General features: G+C 36.4%; 2 protein-coding genes across 3 annotated transcripts in view; both read right to left on the reverse strand.

Moving 5' to 3' along the window:
• LOC105164602 (myosin-15) lies at positions 16 to 21,024 on the reverse strand. 2 transcript variants are annotated; one of them, XM_011083290.2, is made up of 38 exons: positions 20,648 to 21,024; positions 20,299 to 20,442; positions 18,876 to 19,021; positions 18,628 to 18,784; positions 18,305 to 18,363; positions 17,164 to 17,320; positions 16,342 to 16,491; positions 16,121 to 16,257; positions 15,640 to 15,786; positions 15,441 to 15,542; positions 14,728 to 14,785; positions 14,520 to 14,621; positions 13,819 to 13,856; positions 13,609 to 13,735; positions 13,338 to 13,511; positions 11,466 to 11,597; positions 10,523 to 10,632; positions 10,012 to 10,072; positions 9,711 to 9,888; positions 8,996 to 9,201; positions 8,288 to 8,407; positions 7,078 to 7,176; positions 6,141 to 6,362; positions 5,487 to 5,626; positions 5,140 to 5,251; positions 4,918 to 4,965; positions 4,756 to 4,845; positions 4,422 to 4,592; positions 4,045 to 4,197; positions 2,914 to 3,090; positions 2,203 to 2,340; positions 2,040 to 2,110; positions 1,863 to 1,962; positions 1,727 to 1,783; positions 1,564 to 1,620; positions 1,399 to 1,479; positions 1,035 to 1,120; positions 16 to 689 (listed from the first exon to the last, which is right to left on the reverse strand). In XM_011083290.2, the coding sequence occupies exons 1-38, from the start codon at positions 20,765 to 20,767 to the stop codon at positions 566 to 568; spliced, it is 4,551 nt and encodes a 1,516-aa protein (XP_011081592.1). In that variant the 5' UTR covers positions 20,768 to 21,024; the 3' UTR covers positions 16 to 565. The 2 variants fall into 2 exon arrangements, with proteins under 2 accessions (XP_011081592.1, XP_011081593.1); XM_011083291.2 differs by having other exon boundaries at positions 4,918 to 4,962; positions 20,648 to 20,767.
• Positions 21,901 to 24,475, reverse strand: part of LOC105164605 (LRR receptor-like serine/threonine-protein kinase ERECTA) — a 7,416-nt gene continuing 4,841 nt past the window's right edge. Inside the window, exons 20-27 of the mRNA XM_011083293.2 lie at positions 24,378 to 24,449; positions 24,174 to 24,242; positions 24,010 to 24,081; positions 23,867 to 23,940; positions 23,633 to 23,761; positions 23,170 to 23,514; positions 22,709 to 23,079; positions 21,901 to 22,589 (exon numbers count right to left, since the gene is read on the reverse strand). Of these exons, the coding sequence (XP_011081595.1) occupies positions 22,221 to 22,589; positions 22,709 to 23,079; positions 23,170 to 23,514; positions 23,633 to 23,761; positions 23,867 to 23,940; positions 24,010 to 24,081; positions 24,174 to 24,242; positions 24,378 to 24,449 (1,501 nt within the window). The 3' untranslated portion in view covers positions 21,901 to 22,220. The remainder of the gene's footprint in view (positions 22,590 to 22,708; positions 23,080 to 23,169; positions 23,515 to 23,632; positions 23,762 to 23,866; positions 23,941 to 24,009; positions 24,082 to 24,173; positions 24,243 to 24,377; positions 24,450 to 24,475) is intronic.

Consider the following 24,475-nt stretch of genomic DNA (forward strand, 5'->3'; position numbering starts at 1 on the left):
GTCGCAAATACAAAATTTCCAGTTGTTGGCTTGCCCAAATATATATCTTTTATACAAAACCTCAAGAGTGGTAAGCAGTGGCCAAGTTCAAGTTGCAGGCACTCCTTTCAATGCCAGCATGAAACTATATCCAGTAGGACGGTGAAGTGAGCAAAGTGTTACTGCTACAAATCAATGATGAGGATACAAACATATTGGATTAACAAGACACGAATAATGAACATCACTCAAGGGCCAAGCTTCGCCAAAACTACTATAGCCTTTTGAGTAAATTTTGCTACCTAATCCTTTGTACAACCATATTGCCACATCCTAACCTTCGTGTCATCTATATCACAGCTAATGGCAATAATAAACGCCTACCTTTTCACCATCTTTCATTACCAATTTCAACTTGCAGATGGCCTCGTTCTCCTTGCATTTCTTCATTCAGCTGACCAAAATGAAAATGGCAAAAGCAGTTGCGGACCAACTTTATGGCTTTCCATCTTCAACACAAGATCGATCAGCTCCACACAACAGGTTAGCAAAACCCAGCTCCACTCTGATTCAAGCTATGGCTCATTCACTTCTGATCCTGCAGCAGTAACTGTGCAGAAGGGTATTCAGAAAAGAATTGCGGAAGCTCTACATCTGAAGGATTGAGCGCAGGAATTGCCATATATACATCTTCAGTGGAGAATGGAATGCTGCAAGAAAATCATAGATGAAATAAAACAATATATTAGAAAGCTATAGGGACATTCTATAGCTGATTGATAAATTACAAGAAATTCACAGGACAAATCTATCATATTCTACCAGAAATACAGATGCTGAAACTTCGACAAGAAGAGAAGCTAGATAAGCAAATTATACAATCATTGCAAAGGAACCTTAGACATGTGACGAGGATGGATTTACAAACTCATCTTGGAAGTATACATTGTTTCATGTAGTAACCGCAAAAAGTTTGAGGTTATGGTAAAAAATAAAATCCTATCTCCTTTGCATGCTAATCACAGTTCTTGACATAAGTGCGGTAAGGTTTTTACCTAAGGTCATCATCCAATAAGAATGAATTTGATGAGGATAAATTCTGGGAATCCTTATTTACAATCTCCCTCATCTGAGACACAACCTGCCAAACATAACGGGGAGAGACATAAAATGTTAATCACAAACTTTGACACACGAAACAAAGGCTAGCGATCTCCTCAGACTTTATGGCACAGGTTTTAACCGGATATGACTGCAGTTTCCTTTTATTTATTTATTTATTAATCTAGGAAACTTCATTAGCAATAATCAAAACCGGCAAATCTCGGAGCTGTAACAGAGGGAGAGAGGAGCGGCTTGTCCAATGGAGGGCACTAGCATTTCTCAGCATGAGTTGTCACTAAAAGTAAAATCACTTGCCTCATTTGACACACTCTGGGTCCCATACTTATCATCCCAATACATTGTGCTTATCCGGTAGATTTGCCTTACAGTCAATTTCTGCAAAAATTATTAAATTTAGACTGAGAAGAGATCAGATAAAAGTGTGAAACAATCTGTCAAAGTTTTCTACAGAAGTCATACCGGACAGAGATCTTGTCTTATCTCTTCTAAAGATTTTTTCCTCTTTTGATGTATTACCTAAAATTTAATAGCAACAAGCATACATATTAACTTTCACAGATCATATCGGGGAAAAGAGGGGAGGAAAAAAAAAAAAGGAATAAAGCGGAACTATAGGTCATACCAAAAATCCAACAGCCTGTCTAATGTAATTTAGCTCATGCCAAGAGGTTCCTGCAAACTGCATTCCATACTGACTCAGACTAGGAAAACATAAAGTGTTATTTTGAGGTCGAGTACAAGAAAACAATCAAAACTACCTCTTCAGTTGCATTGACTATCCATTTTTCCAATTCAGCCAGACCAGATTTGACGTATTCACCATTTGAAAATGAGCAGCATTCACGTCGAAGCAGAAGACTGTCAATGATTTTAGTTTAAGATTACCTCTATTGGTGAGAACTATATGCAAACCTTAATCAGATCAGATAACATACCTGTTAAATAATTGTATATTGATGAAGGCGAAAACCTGCGTAGTGAGCTTCCGAATGAAAAATGAAGGAACCTGGAAATTAATTAGTCAGCTTATAATGAGCATAGATAAACTTAAAGAAAAGAGGATGTGAGGAATAAGGATTACAGGACAAGTATACTCACATGATTTCCCCGTAATCGACTCATTAGCGAATCCAAGAATTTGAGGATGCTATCCCACTCAGAACTTGGTGATTGTTGAGAAACACCACCAGGTGATCTAGATGACTTCCCACCATGAACTCGTTGGTTTCTTGGTGCCTTTTCAACAAAAACAGATTCTTTAAGCCAACAATAAAACTGAGATTAAAAAAGCCAACAGTAAAAGCATTTATTATAGTATTCTCAAATCTCACACGAGGAGAGTTCATTAACATGGTCAGCACCTCCAATATACACAAATATGCACCTCAATTAAAATGAGACAATGATAATTAAACAAGAGGAGCAATTTCCAGCCCCAATACGCTTTCAGAGAGTTAAAAACATGTGCAGTACAAAGACTCTGGCAAATCGCTCCTCCAGCCATTCAGTCCCACGATGTAACCGGAACTCAGTCCAGAAACAGCCCATTTAAGTTTAATATATTTGTCTTCTCAGTCAAACTAGAAAGCAAATATTTAATGTGCCAGCTGTAGTACTTGACAATTCTCAGATATAACAGCTCCCTTGTGGCACCATAGCACCTCAACAAGTACATCATGATGCCAAACATCAGAAGAAACAAGTATACACAGGAACACGTAGCACTAAGAACGCTGCCTATTAGTTTGAACTTTGAACTCCAGGTCACATACAAGAGCCAGAGCAAAGAGTGAAAGATTAAGAAGTCACCTGAATGCATTGTCCCAATAGTGGAGAAATTTCTTTCTTCAAATTATCCCGGATCAAACCAAATATCTTCTCTACACAAGCCGTCAATTGTTGTTTGAACAACAGAGCCGGATATTTAGCTTCCATATGGGACAAACCATCCTCCAGACCAAGATATTTGAAAGACGACTTTGGTCCCTATGACAGCAACAAAGTAGGCTTTTATGTCAGTTTCAAATTAATTATGTATGACATTTCTGTGCACCTCGATGATAGACTGAATTTGTTAGTACTATATAAATGCACTAGCGCAAAGGACATGCTGGATATCACCATTTCATTCTCGTCTAGGGTGTAAAAAAATTTAGACTTCTTACATCCACCATAACTATTTTCAGTTACCTCTCTCCATTGAGAAATTTCAGTCAAATACTCCTCCAGGTTTACCATTAAGATTAGATTCATCACATTTCTAAACTATACATGTGAAACATTAAGAACCAAAGATTTCAGAAAAGCAAGACACCAATGCCATGAGGAGAAGCTTTTCCTTTAAAGAGATTAAAAATATGCATATACTTGAAGCTAATAAGCTTCAAGTAAATGGTCAAGTTCAGAAGTGAAATGGAATCAAATCTTCCCGTACAGTCAAAACATTGTATGTGTTCGCTATTTGATAGTTTCTGCATACATGTAAATTGAACTTAGTAGGAACCAGTCTAGTTTTGTTTGCATGAACCTAAGCTTGCTAACTACAAGTTGGAAAGTTATTGAGATTTCACCTACCCATTTTAGGTTAAATCTGGATAAATGCAACCAAGTAAGAATGGGACTTGCCCCATTAAATTAAAAAATGTACCATTTTTATGAATTATAGCAGGGTTAAATTTCTAGTCCTTTCTCAACAAACAATCAACACAACATTTCAAATTGCCTTTTGCAAAAAATAGAAGTCAGTGGATCAGGTCATGCCCAATTGATTATCTAAGACTTTATTCGTGGGCGAGGGCTAGGGCTCTAGCTGCTCTGATGAACCACCTAGATGGACGGAATGAAATAGGCTAGCTGGTCAGGTATGAGCGCCCTTAGAACAGAATATTTAACAGCAACACTGTTTATTGCACTAAACAATAGAGGCCAGCACAAACTTACTTGCACAAGCCTGCCATTCAACCCTGTAGAACCTGCAGAACGCTGAGAACCAGCAGTTACGAACCCATTGGACCGCAGATTTCTTTGGAGAAGACACAAAAGTGCAGATGCATTAGATAACCAGTAAGGCAGAGTAGCATCCTCATCTCCCTCCTGAAAAGTAGCCATAAAAAATGAAAATAGGTATCAAATATGCAGCCTTCACATAACAATCACAATTTTTTTGACATGGTATATATAGACAGAGCCTAGTATGCAATCACTTATTCATCAAACCACTCAAAATTAATTTCCCAATATCAGTAGGAAATTAGATGGCCTCAAGAAAATATTGAAATTCATGCAATGAGATTTAAGATCTAAATAAATCAGCTCACCTTCAATACATCGTTTATGCTTTCAATTATGAAGTCAAACATAGCAGTTCTCTCGGATTCAAACGCATGCCAGTGAAGAAGGCATTTGTAGATGACACAAGCAGCTATTGGTTTGCCATCTTTGAAGCCCAAATTTTCTTTAATGCAGCGTGAAAGTATTTCTAGGTTTCCCTGCAACCATTTTTTCTGCTTAAATTGGGATAAACACAAACAATCAAATGAAGAACATTACCTACTAGCTGGAATACTTTCTACTAAAAAGCAAAACTTTCAGTTGGCAAATCAGCACCGCTTAAAGTAGAAAATATCAAGTTAACTAAAAGTATCAGAAAACCTGATGCCTTTCAATCCCCGACTTTGTTCTGCGGGAATCAGAAAAGCCTTGTGATAGCGGAGCAATGAATTTGGATGGAGTAGGTGATTCCTGCAACAATCATAAACAGAAACTCAGACCAGAAAAATAGCTACTCATCATACCAGATTGTAGACAACTTACATAAGATTTCTGGTCAGCAGAAGAAAGAACAAGTGCACCAGAGAACTTCTGTTTCAAAAGGAAAGTACAGGGTAAATTAAATGCACAATCATAAAGTAAGATTCAACTCAATAAAAATTGATGCTAAATTGGTGTTGAGTTATTTGAAAGTTGTATGTCCGTGAGCTAAAATTTTTATTCAGAGACTTCACCATATAATCCAAGGTAGGTAAGGAAGCTTACATCAAGGAGAGGTTTAACAAATCCAGCTCTATTGCTCCTAGGAGAAACATTCAATGTTTTCTGCCGCAGGATATGATTTTCAGCCTCTAGATTTGACAGTTTCTCTTCCATACTGATGCAAAAAGATAATAATAGTCACAAATAGGCATCCAAAAATACTTCCAGATAAAATCTAGACTAGATTGGATGATATTCTTCCTTACAAGTGTCATGTCGGAAAATGATAAGACACTTGTTTGATTCCTTCTTTTGGGGTTAGGTTGCGAGTCATTTTATCTTTTAGTTTTTATTCAAGGGAGGTGAATGTGTAGAATCTTTGCAGGTTCAACTGAAGTTTTAAAAACTACCTCCGCAAACTCATTTGTAGTTGCAAACAAGATTTCTCGACTTGCTGCAATTTCGCAATAGTACTACTTGCGTCTTCTTTAGTTTGTGCAAGTTCACTCTCCAGCATGGAATTTTTCTCTGCTAGTGCATTAAGGGAACTCTGCAAGAGTAAATAATTGGGGTTAGAGAGTTCTTCTAATGAGAAATGTAATAAGAAAGATTTCTAGTTCAAGAAATTCATGTTATAATGTCAAAGAGTTAGTAGATGTTAGAAATTAACTGCAATCTGGATTGAAATAGGAAAATGGAAAATAACCAGACTAACAAGGAAAAGGCTCATCAGACAAGTGAAGAATCACGATAAATTGTAAATTATGGACTACTTGTTGAAGGGTTATTGGCAAAACTAGAAGGTACAGATGAAAAGATGAGAAAACAGCAGCACTAAACTTTTTGAAAAAATTTCTGGCCCACAATCATTGCATGCAATTCAATAGCAGATATAAGAGTTCAACATATTTAAGTAAAGCTACCATGAGCCCATAGAAAAATGAAGAAGTTGTTTCCAATAATTTAAAATACAAAAGGTGTTAGAACAAATAATAATAAAAGCGGACAGTCAGACCAGTCAAAAGAAACATCTCTTTCCAATGATTTTGACCAAAAAAAGTTACCTTCAAAAGTGCATTTTCATTCCTCAGTTCAGTCAAAGAAACAACATCTCTTTCCAATGCAGATTTTTCCTTTGCTGATAATTCAAGCTGTCTTTCTAGCACCATGTTCTTATTGAACTCATTCAGAGTTGCAAGTTTGGCTGCCTCTAGCTCCAATGTCAGAGACTCCACAGTCTTTTGAAGCTTTGATATTTCAACTAATTTGGCCTCTTCATTAGAAACCTGCAATTGAAATAAGCAATTTCCACAAAGTTAAGGGCAAAGAGCCTAAAAAGAAGAGACCGAAACTGAAAAAAAAAATTATTTCTACATGGACGACTCTTATATGTGAAAAAACAAAGACAGCAACTCCATCAGGAAGGGAAAAACAAAAAGAATGAAATAAAAAGTAGAAATAGAACTGTCACCACTCTCAAACCCAAAATACGAATATAACCTTGAACTAGAAAACATATCCCAAAAATAACAATATGTGCAATCAAATAAACGAACCACAATAAATACAACCCAAAAAGACAAATATACTTATCATACTACAAATGCATTACCCAGATGCTATGCATAATCAGCGTCCATTCAAATAGATAGGAAAAATGCCGTCCCAAGCATCAGCATCAGGTCTACATTCCTTCATGTCACAAGAATATTTCCTTTTTTTTTTATCATAAAGCTGGACATCTATTTTAGTGTTATTGGTTATTGGGATTGAAATATAACTTGTCAAACTAATCCACTCATTCCATAGCATAGATCAATTTGGCAAAAGCCAAAAGTCTTTTAACTACTGACCCCTTATTACAAACTCTATAGAAGAGAAAAATAAATACCATGTCCGTCAATTATGGAAGAGCTAAAAACACATGATAACCGCCAAAAAAATAGTATCATAAATTGTAAAATTCATTGATCCTCAAATCAATGTTGCAGAAGTTGGTACCCGTATTTTTTTCTCTAGATGTAATCGCCATGTAAGATCCTCCAACTGCTTTTCAAGCTTGCTTTTTGCTAGACGCAAGGCACCAGCCTCATTAGCCTCCTGCACACAGAAAGGAAACTATCTATTACTAGAGAAACAAACCAATACTATTGTCGAAGAAACTGGGGGAGAATCTCCAAAACATGTTCTGATGGTGGCAAACATGCGTACTAAAACTCGAGATTGATAAAATGAGATATTCCACACATAAAAAATCTCAAATAAACCTCTGTATCTTGATAAAAGCATAGTAGTCAGTGGCGCACGGCACGCGCCTTTTCAAAGGATGGCGCAAATATAAGAAATAATCTATATATTTATATAATTAGTATTATTTTAACTAGATTAATGTATAAGGAGTTAAATAAGACATATAAAACAATTTATGCTCTTAGCTTTGATAATGTGAATGTGGAAGTCTATGAGTCTACAATAAATACCAACATAAACATACAATAGAAAATACTGAAAATAATCATCCCAAAAAGAAAACACTAACAGAACAACTAAGCACTCAAAGATAAATAAAATCACATCAATTTCAATGATTCAATCAGCATAATTAGAGCTTGTACTGCTGTACATGCCAAAAATTTACACTTCATGAATTTAGAAAAAAGGTCATACCGTAAATAAACAGTGAACAGCAGCGGCACAGACTACTATTGAAGAGTAGAAGAAGAGAAGAACTGAGAAGAAGATGCGTTGGAAGAGGAAGAAGAGAGAACTGAATAAAGAAGAGTCATGAATGAAAGTTATCCATACTTAATTTGCTGATATTCCTTTTATATTTAAAGGGTTTTTTTTTATTCACAGGCCTGGGCAGTCCAGCCACAACCCAGGCCGCCCAGGCCCTCTTCGTCATGGCGCGCCTGGGCAGCGCTGAAAGGGTGCCCAGGCGCGCGCTACGGCACGCCTTTTGTTACACTGGATAAAAGAGGTATAACGATTCAATGTGCAAGACATATTTCATATGGAAAATGTCAGCACAAAACAATAACTACTTTTACCATGAAGCTAGACATGCTGACCCGTACAGATAGCATTTCACTCTTTTTGTGATCCAGAAAGGAAACGGCAGAAAATAAAACACATACTTCAAGAATGACCAAACGAACTATATAAAATTCAAATTACAGTGTCAGACTTTGAGACTCCCCCTTATTCTCACCTTCTTAAGTCTCCTAAGCTCTCTTTTCGCCAACTTCTGCCTCCAGAGACATTGTATTGCAATAATCTTAGATTGACGATTACGATAGATAGAGCGGATCTTGAACATCCTCCAACGAGCCTGATACAAATGCCAAGTGTTTAGTACCGTGCACACAAATAAAAGTATGAAGTACATACACAAATAAAACTACTGCGACATACATATTCGCTGAATTTTTTTGTGAGATTTTTCTCATCTTATCTCATGAATTTTTTTTTCCTCGAGATGTGTTTGTTTGTGAGAAATTTTTTGAAACATATTTCAGACACATTTCACTACTCCAAAAAAACCATCTCACATCAACTATAATCACTACATTTATTTCTTACCTAACACCCTTTCTTGCATCACATCATCTCACCATTACACTTTTGTATCACACTCAATCACATATTTAAAAAAAAAAAAAAAAAGATAACACATTTCAACCAAACTCATTTCATCTCATATTTTCTCACTGATGACACGAGACGAAATCCCAAGCAATCACAGTCTAAACCATTTTGCTTTAATCTGTATTCTACCCTTCTCAAAAGAAATCTGATTGATTACTACAAGTCTACAATAAAAAAATTCCACCAACATCATAATAATCTAATAAAGCTTCTCTATCACTGAAATGCTTGATAAACTCCTCATACACATAAAAGAAATCTATACATTTACCTGAATGAGAGTGGCAGCTCTGTCTTCCTTTCTATATAAAAACTTCCGGCGTGTAGAGAAACCACGGATGCTAGATTGTACGAGTACAGAGGCCAATCGGAGTTGCATATATGCATGCCTGAAAAACCAACCTCGAAGATATTTCTGAATTACAATGGCTGCAGCGGTCTCACGCATCTCCGCGAATTTATTCCGAGCAAGATAGCCTGCCGCAAATTAAATCAATAAATATCATTTGAAGTTCGTGTCAAATCAAGCTGTAAAGATCAGCACAAGGTAAAACAAAATAGTTTACCCACGTGTACTTCATTAGCTTTGGGAACAGCCAACAAAATCTCATGACAGCATTTAGTAACCTTAACATTAGAAAATTAAAAAAGTAGAGAAACAGAAGTTCCTTTCTCACACTACAGTTTCTTATTTATAAGTGATAAGAGTTACCTCACTTATTAGTCAATTCCTTGTAATTAGAGGAAAATGTATTTATTTCTAGGCAACACAACCCAACTTATTAATGATGACAAGCAACAATAATGTAATTTCATCAGCCTTGTTCCAAGACAAGGCCAAAAAACCAATGACAATCAACAGCATAATTTGAGCAGAGCTCTGAGCTCAGACTTGCAAAAGGAATCTCTCAAATAACGGTTTAATAATACAACACACATGACAGTAATTTTTGTAAGCTATTAACACTAAGTATGAAAACATTTACCTCTACAACATGCTTGCAGAGAAATTGCAGCAACACGCATCATAACATAGGCCCTGCGGGCCAGATATGTCCGGAGACGACCCTGAATGCGCTTGGCTGCAGAATCCAGAACTTCAGCTCGACGTGAGTCTAATATAGCAATCTGACCAGCCCTAAGGAAAACTTTGGTCTTTCCTAGCTGCAAAAGAGGAATTGAAACCCTGTAAAGTACGTTAAGAGACATGAAGATTATCCAAGAAACTGGATGGGTAATGCATAACTGATATCAAAGAAAATTACCCTAAATCTTGGCATAACAAACCTGAAAGTTCCCGAGCTTTAATCTCTGCAATATTTTCTCAGTCATGGTTTTATCATCATAACTGCCAATTAAAATGGGTAGATGAGCCTACGCAAGCGCATTTAACTTGTAATATGAAAATGCAAATCAGAAACCAGAAGCACAAGCAAGACAAAGATATCAAATATTGCATCATCTGAAATTTACACAGCACTCAAGAGTCAATAGACATATCACGAGAGTTTGAAGTTATCAGCAAGATGTATGCATCAAATCTCATCATAAGATAAAGCATAAATCAACTACTCAGGAGAGAGGTCTGGAAAGGCTTCCAAATATTTATATCCCAATCCCTAGACTGGACAAAGAGACCAAGGAAACAGAGAGATACAAACACATATCAATCCAACAACTGGAAAGCAATAATTCATTGTTTGGGAATTCTGACACCTTAACTGAAAGCTAGTCATGAGATTGCATTGCACACAAGAAATTTGATAAAGTAGGAAACTGAGTAGAATCCAAATCCTACCTTCCATACATAATATCCAAGGCAATTATCCCAAATCGATTAACAAACTCATGGTAAGTCTTCCGAGTAGGGTAGCCTGCCAAACTTATGCGAACAGCCTCCAAAACACCCTGCATAAAAATCAGAAGACTATGTTATGACAATTATCACATGACTCCATCGGATACAAGAACGCCTCACATTATCCTTCATGTCCACATCCTGGTATTAAACCAGCAGCAATTTTACCAGAAAGACAATGGCTCTCATCTGATTTATCAGTAGACTAAAAAATCCAACAGTGCTTTATAAAAATAGTAAAAGGGTCATAGAGAAGGATTAAATCTCTCATCTGGGATGCATATAACTTGAAGTTCGTGATTCAAGGTAATATCAAGAACATGCTTCCCTGGTTTTTGAATAATTCCATTTCCACGGAGCATGGAATTATTGATTATATGGTTAGCTTCAGAACAAATATCTTTTTGGTCTAGAGAAGATGCTTGATGATGGAAGGATATACCTAAGTGGAATACAAGAGGTACAAAGGCAAACAATAAGACAAAAGACATTAGCATGGACAGTTGGTGCTCAAGATTCAATATTGCTCCAGCAGTGGTCAGTTCTGAAATATGTAAAGGATCAGAATTACATGGTTTTCTACAACTCACAGATGGGTTGTAGGGTAACAGCTTCCATTGCATGGTACAGATACCATGTCACTTGTGCATTAGGTTAAACAAAATTCGTTTTCAATCCATAAAGTCCTCATTCTGTGTGAATCATCTAGTCTGCAACTCGTTAACGAAGTACAAACTTTCACAGGTCAAATTGGAGTAGCAAAAATTACGGCCCACAGGAGAAAACAGCTTCTTGAGAAGGAGAGAGAGATTCAACTCAAACAGAAGGGAGGGGGCTTTCTTATGTGAAAACTTGTAACGGCATGAGTTTTGCTGATACTAACCCCACAACGCAACTGATGCAGGATGCTCTGATTCTCGAACCTCTGTGGCCTATTTAGTGAGTTTGGCTTGACACATCGAATGTAGTGAGGCTCTGTTGAGCTGAGGGTTTCCATAAGAGCTTGAAGTTGTTGCTGCAAGCAAAGTGGGAAATGAAAGTGATGTCTAGAATAGTCCAATAGATGCACTAAAACACCTGATATCAGGAGTTTGCAACAAATTTCAATAATCAACACGATCAAGAGCAAAAGATCAAATTCCATAAATATCATAGGAAAAGACAAGCATATTCCTTCTAGAGTAATGCATCAAAAACAACGGAAATCTATAAAATTAAAATGGAAAATAACAATTCCTAACACATACTAGCTATGAGCAACCACAGCATTTACTGAAATCAAGAAGGATATAATCTGAGTCGACCTTCATATTTACAGATGATGCAAACACAGTTGCCGTTTTTTTGTTCTATTCTTGCGGAGAAGAAAGATGGACAGCAGCACATGAATTTATTCTTCAAAATCAAAACCTAAGGAAAACTGCATTAACCAGGCTAAATGTTCAAGGCAGTTAAGAGAAAACATGACATGTTATATAGCTCTATGGAAAGTCAAAAGTATCTGGGGACATTCTACAGCTTTAACAAATGTTTAAGCTGCCGAAGGGTGAAAAATTTATGGCAGATCATCCAGATTGTGACAGCCGTGACGTTAGGCTTGACTGAGATTAACACTTCATATAGAACCATTGATGGGAATGGTCGGATATGTAAAAACCCGATGATGCAGCCCATCAAGAAATTCTTGGATCCAGGACTAACAAGCTGGTGGAACCCGAAGACCACTTAAAAAATTTTCAAAATGTTAAAAAACATGTTTTTTAAGAATAATACTACCATAACTTACAATTATGAGACAATAGATTTACTGAAAGGTTAATTTTTTTGTAAAAATTTATATATGCATTTTTAGGTTTGAAAATATTAGAACTTTTAAAATGCATGTTACTTGTATATAGATTAAAAAGTTTATAAACCATTTTAAATCACTATTAAGTATAAAAAAAGTACAAACATATTTTTCAAATATGTCCAAGTATACTTTACCAAAAGTATATAAAAAAAAATAACAAAAATAAAAGGACCGGGTCGGGCAGGGTATGGGTCCATATCACTAAGCCCCAGGACCTGGTTTTAACCCATCCCAAACAGGACGGGTCCGGGTCCAAGACCGGCCGCATTGCCATCCCTAAATTTATTTTTAATACAACAGAACTGCTGAAGAGACACGAATCCGTATCTGATGGGGGAGGGTAAACCATAATAATTTGTGTTGCAATGCAGCAAACATATACCAACCTAGATCTATAGATAACAAGCAGGCATTCAATTATAGCAATACAAATAGATCAAGGTGATGCGATATGACCTTTTTGATGAGTTTTACTGAAAACGAACAAATAGATAATACAAGATTCATGCCAACAGTATCCATATTCTCACAAGGGGAATCCTCAAGGGGCTTTGCATCCAATTAGGCAAGCATCATACATTAAAAGGAGAAAGATATTATATCAATTGGTTCATTAGAACTGAAACATGAATCTTTTTCCTCCTGGACAGCAGAGAAACCTCAACCAAAAACTACGGTAAGCATTCAAATAAAAGAGATGTTTCATAGAAACAAGTAACAACATCAAACTCTTGTCAATATTGAATTGGTTCCCATGAGAACTTCCTGTTTCAATATCGAATTCTTGCTAAATCAACTGCTCCTACAGAATGGCTGGTAAACTTAGATACTTGTAGTTCCAAAAACTATGGAACAGAGGCTGCAGCACGCCAGTACAGTTTCCACAGCAGATAAATTTGGTACCTTAAACCGAGAGGCCACTGATGAAAACTTGTATGATGATCGAGATGATTCTTCTGGTAGAGGTGGAAAGAGGCCAGAGATAAAAGGGCATCTGGAAGACGCTAATAAATTGCAATGTTCAACCACAACATAATCTCGATTTTTGTCTAAAAATGTCTCTGTCTGATAGTTCACCTGAGAAGAACCAACAAAGAAGTAAATTATCAATAATTGATATTATCTAGGAGGAAATGTTAATGCATTAATCAAGAGTTCACAAGTTAGGATGGACCTTGCCAGCATAGTGAGAAATCGTAAAATCTGTTTCAGAAAATTTTGCTTTCTCCAATCGTGGGTGAGCTCGGAAATTCTGAAATAGCTTGTTTGAAAAAGTTTCGTGTGTTGATTTCGGAAACATGCTGCACGGGAGGGGGCATAAATGAGAACCAATATATAAGCAAGAGCAAGATATCAAAAGGACAGCATAGAACTCTGATTATACCAAGCTTCATCCAAAAGAGCAATTATTCCAATGGGTTTCTGCAAAAGTATGTCATATGGCATTAGCTCAAATGAGTAATAGGACATGGTCACACCAAAAGAAAAGAAAAGAGGAAGAACAAGCACGCCTATACATAAATTTTTCTTTTCTTTTTTGCGGTGTCTACTGGAAAATTAATAGGTAGTTGCAAGGTATAACAGTCTACTCTTGCAAACCACATTTGTCTACTCAATGTGCACAAGGTGAGTATGCAATTTCATTGTTAGAGCTTATGAAATTTCAGCTTAGTTCATTGCATTCAATCAGCTGCAAATTAATGAAGTAAAAATTATTTTTTTCCTCAAAAAGAAACCTCACTTTCTTTTGGATAACAAAAACATGCTGCCATGGGCCCAGCACATTCAGAAGTGCAGAAGGCATATATATCTTATGTAAAACTAGGATATCAAATGACTAACATTCAGAAAAATAGTGGGATTTCCAAGATGATTGGTATCACCTCAAACTTTAGCTATCAACCATATCAACTCTGTAGGCATACATTAAGGTTAAGTATTTATCCCTTAGTATGAAGTAACCAGGACAAACGACAAATTCAACATTCATTCTACAGTGTGTGACCACTTTTTTATTTCTTTGAGGCAGCATTGAGGTACTTCAAGACGGCTTCATAATAAGTCAGGGAAGAGTGTAGGACCAACCTTCTCAATCAAGTCTAAAACATCTTGGTTGTCAATAAATTCAATATAGCTCCAATTGATTTCTTCTCTTTGATATTCCTCCTGCTCCATCTTAAACACATGCTGGAAAACAAACCCCACAAAAGGAGGGGGACAAATAAATCAAGCAAGAGCTAGCACATACGAAATATATTTTACTAAAAATAGAACAGGAAAACATTATTATCACCTCATTAAAATGTTGCTGGAGCTTCTCATTTGCGAAATTGATGCAAAATTGCTCAAAACTGTTCAAATTGAGACCAACCAGTAAGTTGTTGGAGCACGCAGAGTTCAGTAAATATGCCAGCATACATGGCGAATTGACTTGTCACAGTTTAAAAGTCAGCATACATAGAATTGATTTCTTTCATACATATAGTGTGTGTGTGGCAAACTTAACATAACCAAACTCATTTAAATATTATATTAAAAGTAGAGAGAGGAAAAAGGAGTAAAAATATGTCAAATGAAATAAAAAGGAGAAAATAAGTTAGAGAGAAATATTTAAAAAATGAATTGGAGATAGAAGGACAAAAAATAAGGGAAGACACCACCTAACAAACCAAGACACGGCAGACACCAAAGCACGCCTCTTCAATTATATATAGTATAGATAAAAGATAGTCATAGATGCTCCTTGAGGCTCCTCTGACATAAGATTTTAACATTTGATTGACATAAATCATTGAATGACTAGTAAATCTGTCTTTTAGCAAGCTTCCAACAACAAGAAATATATGAGGATGATCAGGTCAATGCAAGAGGAGCTTCATTTCTTGGATGGGTTTCTTACTTTCTCATCTAGTTCACAGAACCTAAGTCCTACCATGTTGAAACAGCAAGTAGAATCAAAAGACAAAATGACGTAAAATGTGGAAAATGATTTTGATGAAAATTTACCTATTCAACTTAAAGCATTCAAATCCATAAATGTCGAGCACTCCAATTTGTATCTTAGAATCACGATCTTGTCCAACAGATCGGTTAATCTTTTCTACAAGCCTGCAACAGTGGAATCATCTAGATTTTAACTTCACATTATTGGTTTGATCAAGCAATAGGAACTAATCTCAAACAAGGCATAATAAATCCAGCAGACCAGTCAAACAGCCTAGCATAAACTGTCTTGGCTAAAGCATCCCGACCGGCTACAGCTGCATTACAATCCAGCGCTTTGACAATTATCCCTTCATAAGTTTGGATAGACCGCGTTGTAAGTGTGGCTAGCAAAAGATTAACATCACACCTGAGTTAAGACAAAATCTTAAAGTTATCACAGGACAAGAATCTTTACAAAAACATTGATGCTTAGACAAGTTACCACCACTCCGATGAGATTAAATTAAAATAACAGGCAAGATTGAGATGGAATTTAAGGACTAAGTAAGAACTACAACAGTTAAGTGGAAAGGCAAAGACAAGAAAAGGAAATTCAATTCCAGTCTCCAGACAACTTGCAGAAGACGTCATATAGTGGGAACAATTTTAATTAGGAACAGAAAGGATAAATCCAAGACCAGATAAGTCACGTTCAGACACCAACAGCTGTTAAACAGAAATTAATAAGAAATGTAGCATACCTGAAAAGATTGGCAGCCATCTGCAAATGAAAATTAGCCTTCTGATCCTTGATAACTGATGAATCATGCTCTCTACCCGGAGAAAATTCTACATTTCCAAGATGTAAGATACCAGCCAAGGTTCGAAATATGGCTTCCTGGTGAAACATAAAAAGATATAAGAGTAAGCAGACAAGAAGAGGAGACAAATATCAAGATGCATGAGAAAAACACAAACAAACCTGTTCATTATCACTAATCCCAACAATATCCATTGCCCTTCTTGTCTTCACATATTCTTCGGCATTACTTACTCCATCTAACTCATAAGTCTTGCTCTGATTCAAGTAATGGAAGTTGCTAGGATGACCTAGCTTGTACGTTTCTGCATCCTAAATAAAAGAAGAGCATTTTCTAATACATAATATGGAAGTTAAAACACCAATGAAATCATATAATAGCGAAAAAGTACTATTATCAACTGGTTTCACAGTGTGGCTTACCCAACTATAGGAGCATGCTCAAAATTTTGTTAAGACAGCAAATAAAAAGCATTAATTGAAAAAAAAAATTAGAGGAGAAATCAACAAATTCTTATACTTAGGAAGCACCAAATTTCAATGACATGACCAATCATATACGTAATTATTCAACCATGAAATAAAAGTGAAGTTCTCTGCTATTACAAAAATCCTAGACAAAGTTATCAGTACTATGAAATCTTTCAGCCCACCACCCAAGGTGCATTGGACCACAACAAGACACTACACTGCAGAAGATATGATAACTTTGAGTTTGACTATTATTCACAATGAATGGACTTTCAAAAAATAAAACATCTGGTCAATGTTGTCCACCCACCCCAAGGATAAATAAATTTGCCATTTCATCAATTTACCAAAGCTATATACAGTTCATCATACAAAGCGTTACTCCAACACTTTAATCTTAGAACTTACCATTCAGATAGATCCTATAGGATGATTCACATGAAAACCATATTTCCACCCAGTAAAAGCTTGGGGCAAACACATATTTGTATGTAAGATAAATTTGATGAGTACCGTGCCAGATGCACACAACTGATAGAAACAGTGGTAATTTCTCTCGGGGTCAGTTATTTGTACAACGCGCGAACGCTCCAGAAGGTATGTTCTGATTGCAGCGCCTGAAATTCTTCCATTTGAATCAAACTGGATCTCAACAAACTTGCCAAAGCGACTGTGGAGCAAGCACAAGGAGGATTTATATAGATGAGGCCAAAGAAGTACTGCAAGACTTATCATTTAACAAGACTCTAAAATTCGAATGCTGAGAAAGTTCAATTAACTACACAAATTAAGCAAATGATTCAAGAACAATATCATCTGCCGCACAGCATAAGCATTCTACATTTTAACAGCATGGACGGAATCATAGATTTAATTGAATAAATGCATCAAAACCTCATACTTCATACATACAGGATAAAGCACCAATATGTAAAAGCAACAAGAAGAAATTATATATGTGATTGAACTTGAGGCTTCAGCAACAGTAGTGCAGAGCATCTTCTTGATGTCTCAATTACAACCCAGTGAATATATATAGCACATGCATTTTTACCATACTGCACATATTAAGGGTCTGGTTGAAAACCTCTAACACGAGTTTGGGTTAGATATTATCCAACTCCAGCAAGTGTTTTTGAAGATCTACAGTGGACCGAATTTTTACATAATCATACTTTGGCTTGTAGTAGAGAAATGCTTACTTTCAGCTACTTCAAATCGATCTAAAAGCAATTGTGTCTGTCTACTAAGCCACTTAATCTCATAAGAAAAAGTGCTCTATGTCATGTTTTTCAGGTTAAAATAACACACGACCTACCACTTAATTATAATGCAGGATCAAATGAGTTCCACCATTTTAAAGTTCCCTGTAACTAGAAATGGAATCATGACCTTCTGAACCAAACTATTTTCCACAGAGTGAAATCATATGGATTCTAAACACTTGCTTCAAGTATAAACCACATGGAATCAGGAGTCGTAGAGAACCAAAAGCTCAAAGCACATCCAAAAGAGAATTATCTGTAGAAGATAGCACATTTTCAAAAGAGCAAAGTCAAATATTACTCAAACACTGAAATTTGACCGCCTTTATTATATTAGAGGAATTTTCGCATTACTAGGTATTACAGAGGTAAAGAGACTCGAGCAATACCTTGAATTATCATTCCTAACAGTTCTTGCATTGCCAAATGCCTCCAAAAGTGGGTTTGACTAAAATGGAAAAATAGGTAATTAATACTTGCATCAGGTTGCTCATATGTTTCAAGATACGAAAGAAAAATAATATTTGATTAAAGAATCAACAGTTAGAACATAGTTTTAATCCAAAAAAGAAGAACAATTATACAGGTTTTCACTCAATATAGTTCCTTAACTTGATTTTAATGAATACATTACTTATTGATACAAGTCCCTATTCAACTGGCCATAAATAATTACACAGAGTGATATGATGAAACAGAGTCAAAACTCTACCTCCAGAACTTGCTGTTCAACTGTTCTATCATCACCGGCAGCACGACCACCAACATAAGTTAGATACTGCATTATCAATTTTGTTGTCTCAGTTTTTCCAGCGCCACTTTCTCCACTAACCAGAATAGACTGACTACAACCCTCACTCATCATTGCTCTGCGCCATAAATTCAGACAGAACTAACCAGATTAGAGATAAGTAACTTCATTTTAATCAATTATACCATAATGATCCAAGCTAGACAAACCTGTAAGATGCATCAGCCACAGCGAAGACATGGGGGCTCAATTCACCAAATGGAGCCCCCTTATACTGCTCCATCATGTGCATATTATATAGATGAGGAAGCTTTGTAAATGGGTTAACAGCAATCAAAATACTTCCTGTGTATGTCTAGGATGGGCATAAATCATATATCAGATAGAATGCAAAGAGACAATTAAGAAAAGAATCTCCAGAAATTAGGAAATAAGAAGAAGTGAAGTTTAAATTGACTTCTATAATGAAATTTAACCAGCTTAAATATAGAGACAATATTTAAATAATTTTTTATATAATACATTTATCTGGGACCAAATATTAGAAAAACTATAACCCAAATTTATACATGAATTTTGTCGGTTAAAATAGTCAAATTTTGACGTTTACATATGTCAGCCATTTTTTCACGGTTAAAATAGTTAATTTTTTACGCCCAAAGAATTTTTACAGGAGAGGAATACAAGTAGAATCAAAGAAGGACAAGGGTACAACAGTAGTCATATGCGCAAAATAAAAGAAAAACCAAGCAAAATAACTAAAGCCGAATCTTTGGTATACATCCAAATGCAGCTTCAAGCAATATAAGCCTTCTGATTCACATCCATACAGAGGTCGCCTAAGATGCAAGAAAAACAAATACCAGTACTACAAGCATGACACAATGCAAAGGCACCAATAAGACTTAATGGTCATAAAAGCACTAGCTAATGTACAATCACATGGTAAGTCACCAAAAAGTTCATTCAAATCTGAGCCAAAGAGAGACGCAGGCCAGTATTGATATATTCTGATGAGAGAAATTATGTTCTGATGTTCTATAATCACAAATCGTTCAATCTGACAGGCACCTGAAGATCAGGACTTTTATCAGCTTTATTGTGTTTATAGCGGTTAGGTTCAAAGAAAAATCTTCTACGTTTACATTTCCCTCTCATGAATCCATAATTTCCTGTAAGATAACCCAAATTGTATATTCTTTAATGGTATATTATTGCTTCTGGATCAGCCGCCGATGTCCAATATGTTTGGAATATTTCATTAATTATTGATCCGAAAAGTGTTGCATTTCTGAGCAGAAGCAAAAGACCCCTAATGTCCCCAAAAACGAAACTGAAGAAAGCTATCTCTACCTTATGTCATGTTAAATAGCCTCCATCCCACAAATCCAACAACTCACTCTACTATCATCCTTGGACCTCGCTATAACAAGAAACTTGAACTAATTGTAAATGCAAGCTTAACTTAATTTGTATTTGGCAATTCCAACACAGGCATTTAATGCCCACCATAATTGTGCAACCAAACAGCAGGGCAGCTTGCAAATCACTGATCATCTTCTAAAGGCCAACTCCAGTCCAATTCGTGAAAACCTTAAAAAAACCGAAGAAGTAAAATTTTCAGTTACTCACATATATTTCGTTGAGAGCATATCTTCTCTGAAGATTATCAAGAACACCAGGCTCATTCAAATAAGTCAATTTGGTCATGTCATCCACGCCTCCCAAGTCCGACTCAGCATCACGTGGTAACAATTTCTCCGCCACCGCCAACACCTATTCAAAAGGAAATAGTTAACCACTCGTTACATAACAATCAATATCCAAAACGAAACAACGAATTGACCCTGATTTTATGAAATCGAAAAAAAACATTCTTGCAACTTTAGTTTCGATTAAAGAAACTGAAAACATACTGTTCCAGTGCAAGTTATAAATACTACAGTAAATTATGAAGAAAACTTCAAGTAAAAAAGAGCACCTTCTTGCCGGAGACAGTGAGGAGTTGAACTTGTTTACCCAAAAAATCAACCACCTCTGCTGCAACCCATGCCGAATCTTTGTCTTCCACCCACACTTTGGAGCCCTTCCGAAGTGTCATTTTTCAGTATTTTTTACAAATTTTTGCACTTGTTTTTGCTGTGATTCTCAAAGTCGGGGAAGAAGAAGAATTTTGAAATTGAAGAAGCTTAAATGAATTTAGAAACCCTAATTTCCAAAGAAAAAATATAATGGTGAATTTTTCAACTTCCCGCCCTAAGATGGGAGGGTGAGGCATTCCACAGTCAAATCACAAAATACAGAAAAAAAACAACTCCTCTATTTAATTTTTCGACTTCTGAAATGAGTTAATGCCCACTGTACTGTCTTTTGGGGTTTATACAAAATTTCAAATTTCGCCCCACTCTCTCTCTCTTCTTCTTCTTATTTATTTTTTTTACAAATACGAATAATTCCAAATTCAAATATTAACAACTTAATTATTTCTTCTCACTCTCTCCGCCCTCTAATCACACCACATCCAATATGTTAAGTACATAAATCATAGCACAAAAACTACAACACCCTCTATCATATACGACCAAAACTATAATTTTTCCAACTATAAATACATTGATTATTATGTGAGTTATAATTTGTGTCATTTTACAGGAAAATTCGAAAAATATCACTAGCTATTATTATTAGGAAAAACTATGATAAGAGGGTAATTTATTTCACAATAGGTATTTTGTTATTTTCTTATAGAAATTTTTTTACTCATATTAGATATATTGTATTTAATTCATTATTATAATATGAAAGATTACTCAAAAAAATAAATACAAATTTACAAAAATGAAATGAATATTTGAAGGACGTGGTTCTAAAATCAATCAACTTCTATAATAATGTTGTATAGCTTTCATTAAATATACCGTGTGTGACACGTCAACTCCCCCCGTACAGGCGTGTGAGATTAGAGGTGCCCCCGCCCCTTGATTAGGATACACGTTTTGTTATTATTTTTATTTAATCACTAAATACATTAACAAATATCTGAATCGCTCCTTTCACGCATCCGATTCTTGGAATAATGATTTGTCAGTTTGTGGAGAAGGCCTTGTTTAAAAAATGAATATGGGCTTGATGGGTCTTTTTCATAATGGGTCAACATCAACCTCTTTTGGGCTAGAATCAAATTGGCGGCACACGGCCCCAAGTTGTTTGGTTCCCCAATGAATAAGACACGGGTTGGCCTAAAAAATTATGCACTATAATTACATGAAATCTTTGTCGAATTCCATACATACTGATCGCAGAATGAAAGGCATTATTGCAATGTACAGAGTGAAGTACCTAAAAGTGTGAGCCAAAACTCAGAGAGGCAGGAAGTCCATTTCCAGCAGGAGAAAAAGTGGCCTCTAAACACCATAAATTTCAAACAGTAACAGAGAATACACATGCTTCTAATTCTGCTGCCAACACAAGCCTGTCTATTTCGGCTGCGCTCACTACAACAATTGCTGCTGCTGCTACAACTTTTGTACAATAATTTCCACGTCTTTTCTACTTCAAACGCTGTTCTGAGAAATAACTTCTCCAAATTTGAGGAAAAGTTGGGCATCTGATGTGCTCATGGATGAACAATTGACCAAGTGAGGAGTCTTGAGATTTGCGTACTCGTCCATGTAACATTGGGCTCTGGCAGATTGGAGTTGAGCCGAGATTGTGGGGGTCGACAATTTAGCTTCCGGAGGAGGCACAAGTGTTCCAAGGACTCGAACTACTTCGTGCATCGTTGGCCTATCCAATGGTTGCCTCTTGGTGCATAAAAGAGCCAGCTGAAAAACTTTCTTCACTTCTCCAAGATCTTTACATGTTTCAAGGATCTCAGGATCCACGGTATCCATCACTGCGTTGCTTGCGGCCTTGGTTAATATCTTAAACAAAAAGAAAAACAATAAACCCGTGTACATATCTAAGAGGAACTACAAAACTGCCAAATTTGAGGCCTCTACTTTCTTATTCTTGTTAAAAAAAATAACCATAGAGAACTTACCAGGTGATGGAGGTTCGACTCGTTATCCACTGCTTTCCTTCCAGTAAGCAACTCCAGAAGAACAATTCCATAGCTGTAGACATCAGATTTCTCTGTGAGGCGAGAAGTGCGTGCATATTCAGGGTCAATGTAACCAATGGTTCCCATTATATAAGTCGATGTATGGGTTTTTGATGGGCATAAGCTCTTGGCTATGCCGAAATCAGTAAGATGGGCCTCATAATCCTTGTCAAGTAAAATGTTAGATGACTTCACGTCTCGGTGGATTATGCGGGGGCTGCAATCATGGTGCAGATATGCAAGCCCTTGTGCGGAACCCAGTGCAATACCAAGACGCGTCTCCCAATCAAGCTTTTTCTTCTTAGTAGTTCCTGAGAAGCAGCATGATCAAGATAGAATGTTAGCTTCAACAAGCATTGACTAGCCACAATATGCATGTCAACATGCAACCTAGCACTCACCATGAAGGAGGTCCCAGAGGCTTCCGTTTTCCATGTAGTCATAAAATAGAAGATTCCCAGTTGGAGAAAGGGAGTAACCTTGGAGGCTGACTAGGTTACGATGTTTAATGCTCCCAACAGTCTCTAGTTCTGTCTCGAATTCTTTCAGGCAATGAGGGTGTGAATAGAGTTTCTTAATAGCAACAGGCGTGCAGTTCTTGAGAACACATTTATAGACAGTGCTTGACGCTCCATAACCAATTATGTATTTTTCGCTCAGGTTCTCTGTCATCCTCATAATGTCTTCATATACATGAAGTGCCATATTCATGTGGAGGATAACGAGCTTTGGGGATGAGTAATTAACTGTTGAAAACGTGAAACTATGAGAAGCATAATGAAGTTTTAGATTAAGAACCTGTTCTGCAAGTGGAGTTTCATTGTCATTTTGAGTTGGTGAATTAAATGAATGAAAATAAGGTACCTGGTTTGTCAAGTGGCCCATCTATAAAGGGTTTTGGGTTGTGCGGCCGGCAAGCTGCAATTAAAATCATAAGAAGAATTGCCAGGGCGCCCAGGGCAATTCCAAGTATAGCTGCTTTAGATATTACAACTGCAAACATAAATGCAGAAAACATTATCCCCAAACATTAGCTTGTATACTAGGGCACTGTAGAGCCATAAGAAAATCATTTTAATCATATCAGTCTATACTGACCTCGCTCAGCAGGCCGAGGGGCATAGCAAGACGAGCCGAGCCAGTAACCACAAAGGCCTGGATTTCCTAAGAAGCTGAAAAGTGAAAAGTTAATGACAACTGAAAAAGGAAAAAAGCAACAAGATAATTAACCGAAAGCCTACCTATCTGGTGAAAATCTTGAGAAGTTGTTTCCTGTAGGAATATAACCAGCAAGATTGTTGTACGATACGTTCCTGCAAAGGCACAATAACATCAAAGTTGAAAATAATCGTCCAAGCAGTTATCATATGTCACTATTTAAATGTAAGTTTGGTAGTGAACCTACAGAACTGTAAGACTGAGGCAACTGGACAGCGACATCACATCACCAGATATATTGTTGTTCTCCAGCTTCCTGTAGTTAATTTGCAAAACTGCTGCTTAACTTGTCATTAAGACAACAATACATCAATTATTACATATCTAATATTTCACATTAGGAGAGCCTTTTGTTATGGACACACACACAGAGAGAAGAAGCTGCTCTTACAGCAAGAAGACATTTTGCAGCTGACCAAGTTCCTCAGGAATTGGACCTGAAAGGTGGTTATTTGAAAGATCTCTGCACAAAAAAGCATACTCAATAAG

Source organism: Sesamum indicum, linkage group LG6 (assembly GCF_000512975.1).
Source record: "Sesamum indicum cultivar Zhongzhi No. 13 linkage group LG6, S_indicum_v1.0, whole genome shotgun sequence".
NCBI lineage: Eukaryota > Viridiplantae > Streptophyta > Magnoliopsida > Lamiales > Pedaliaceae > Sesamum > Sesamum indicum.

What these genes read in the sequence shown, in the direction of transcription:
- LOC105164602 (XM_011083290.2), bottom strand. Translation starts at nt 20,767, where the DNA reads ATGACACTTCGGAAGGGCTCCAAAGTGTGGGTGGAAGACAAAGATTCG. An exon ending in AGCTTAGGAGACTTAAGAAG is followed by an intron (nt 7,177 to 8,287) that starts GTGAGAATAAGG and finishes TTCTGTGTGCAG; the next exon opens with GAGGCTAATGAGGCTGGTGC. An exon ending in GCATAAACGATGTATTGAAG is followed by an intron (nt 4,198 to 4,421) that starts GTGAGCTGATTT and finishes GCTACTTTTCAG; the next exon opens with GAGGGAGATGAGGATGCTAC.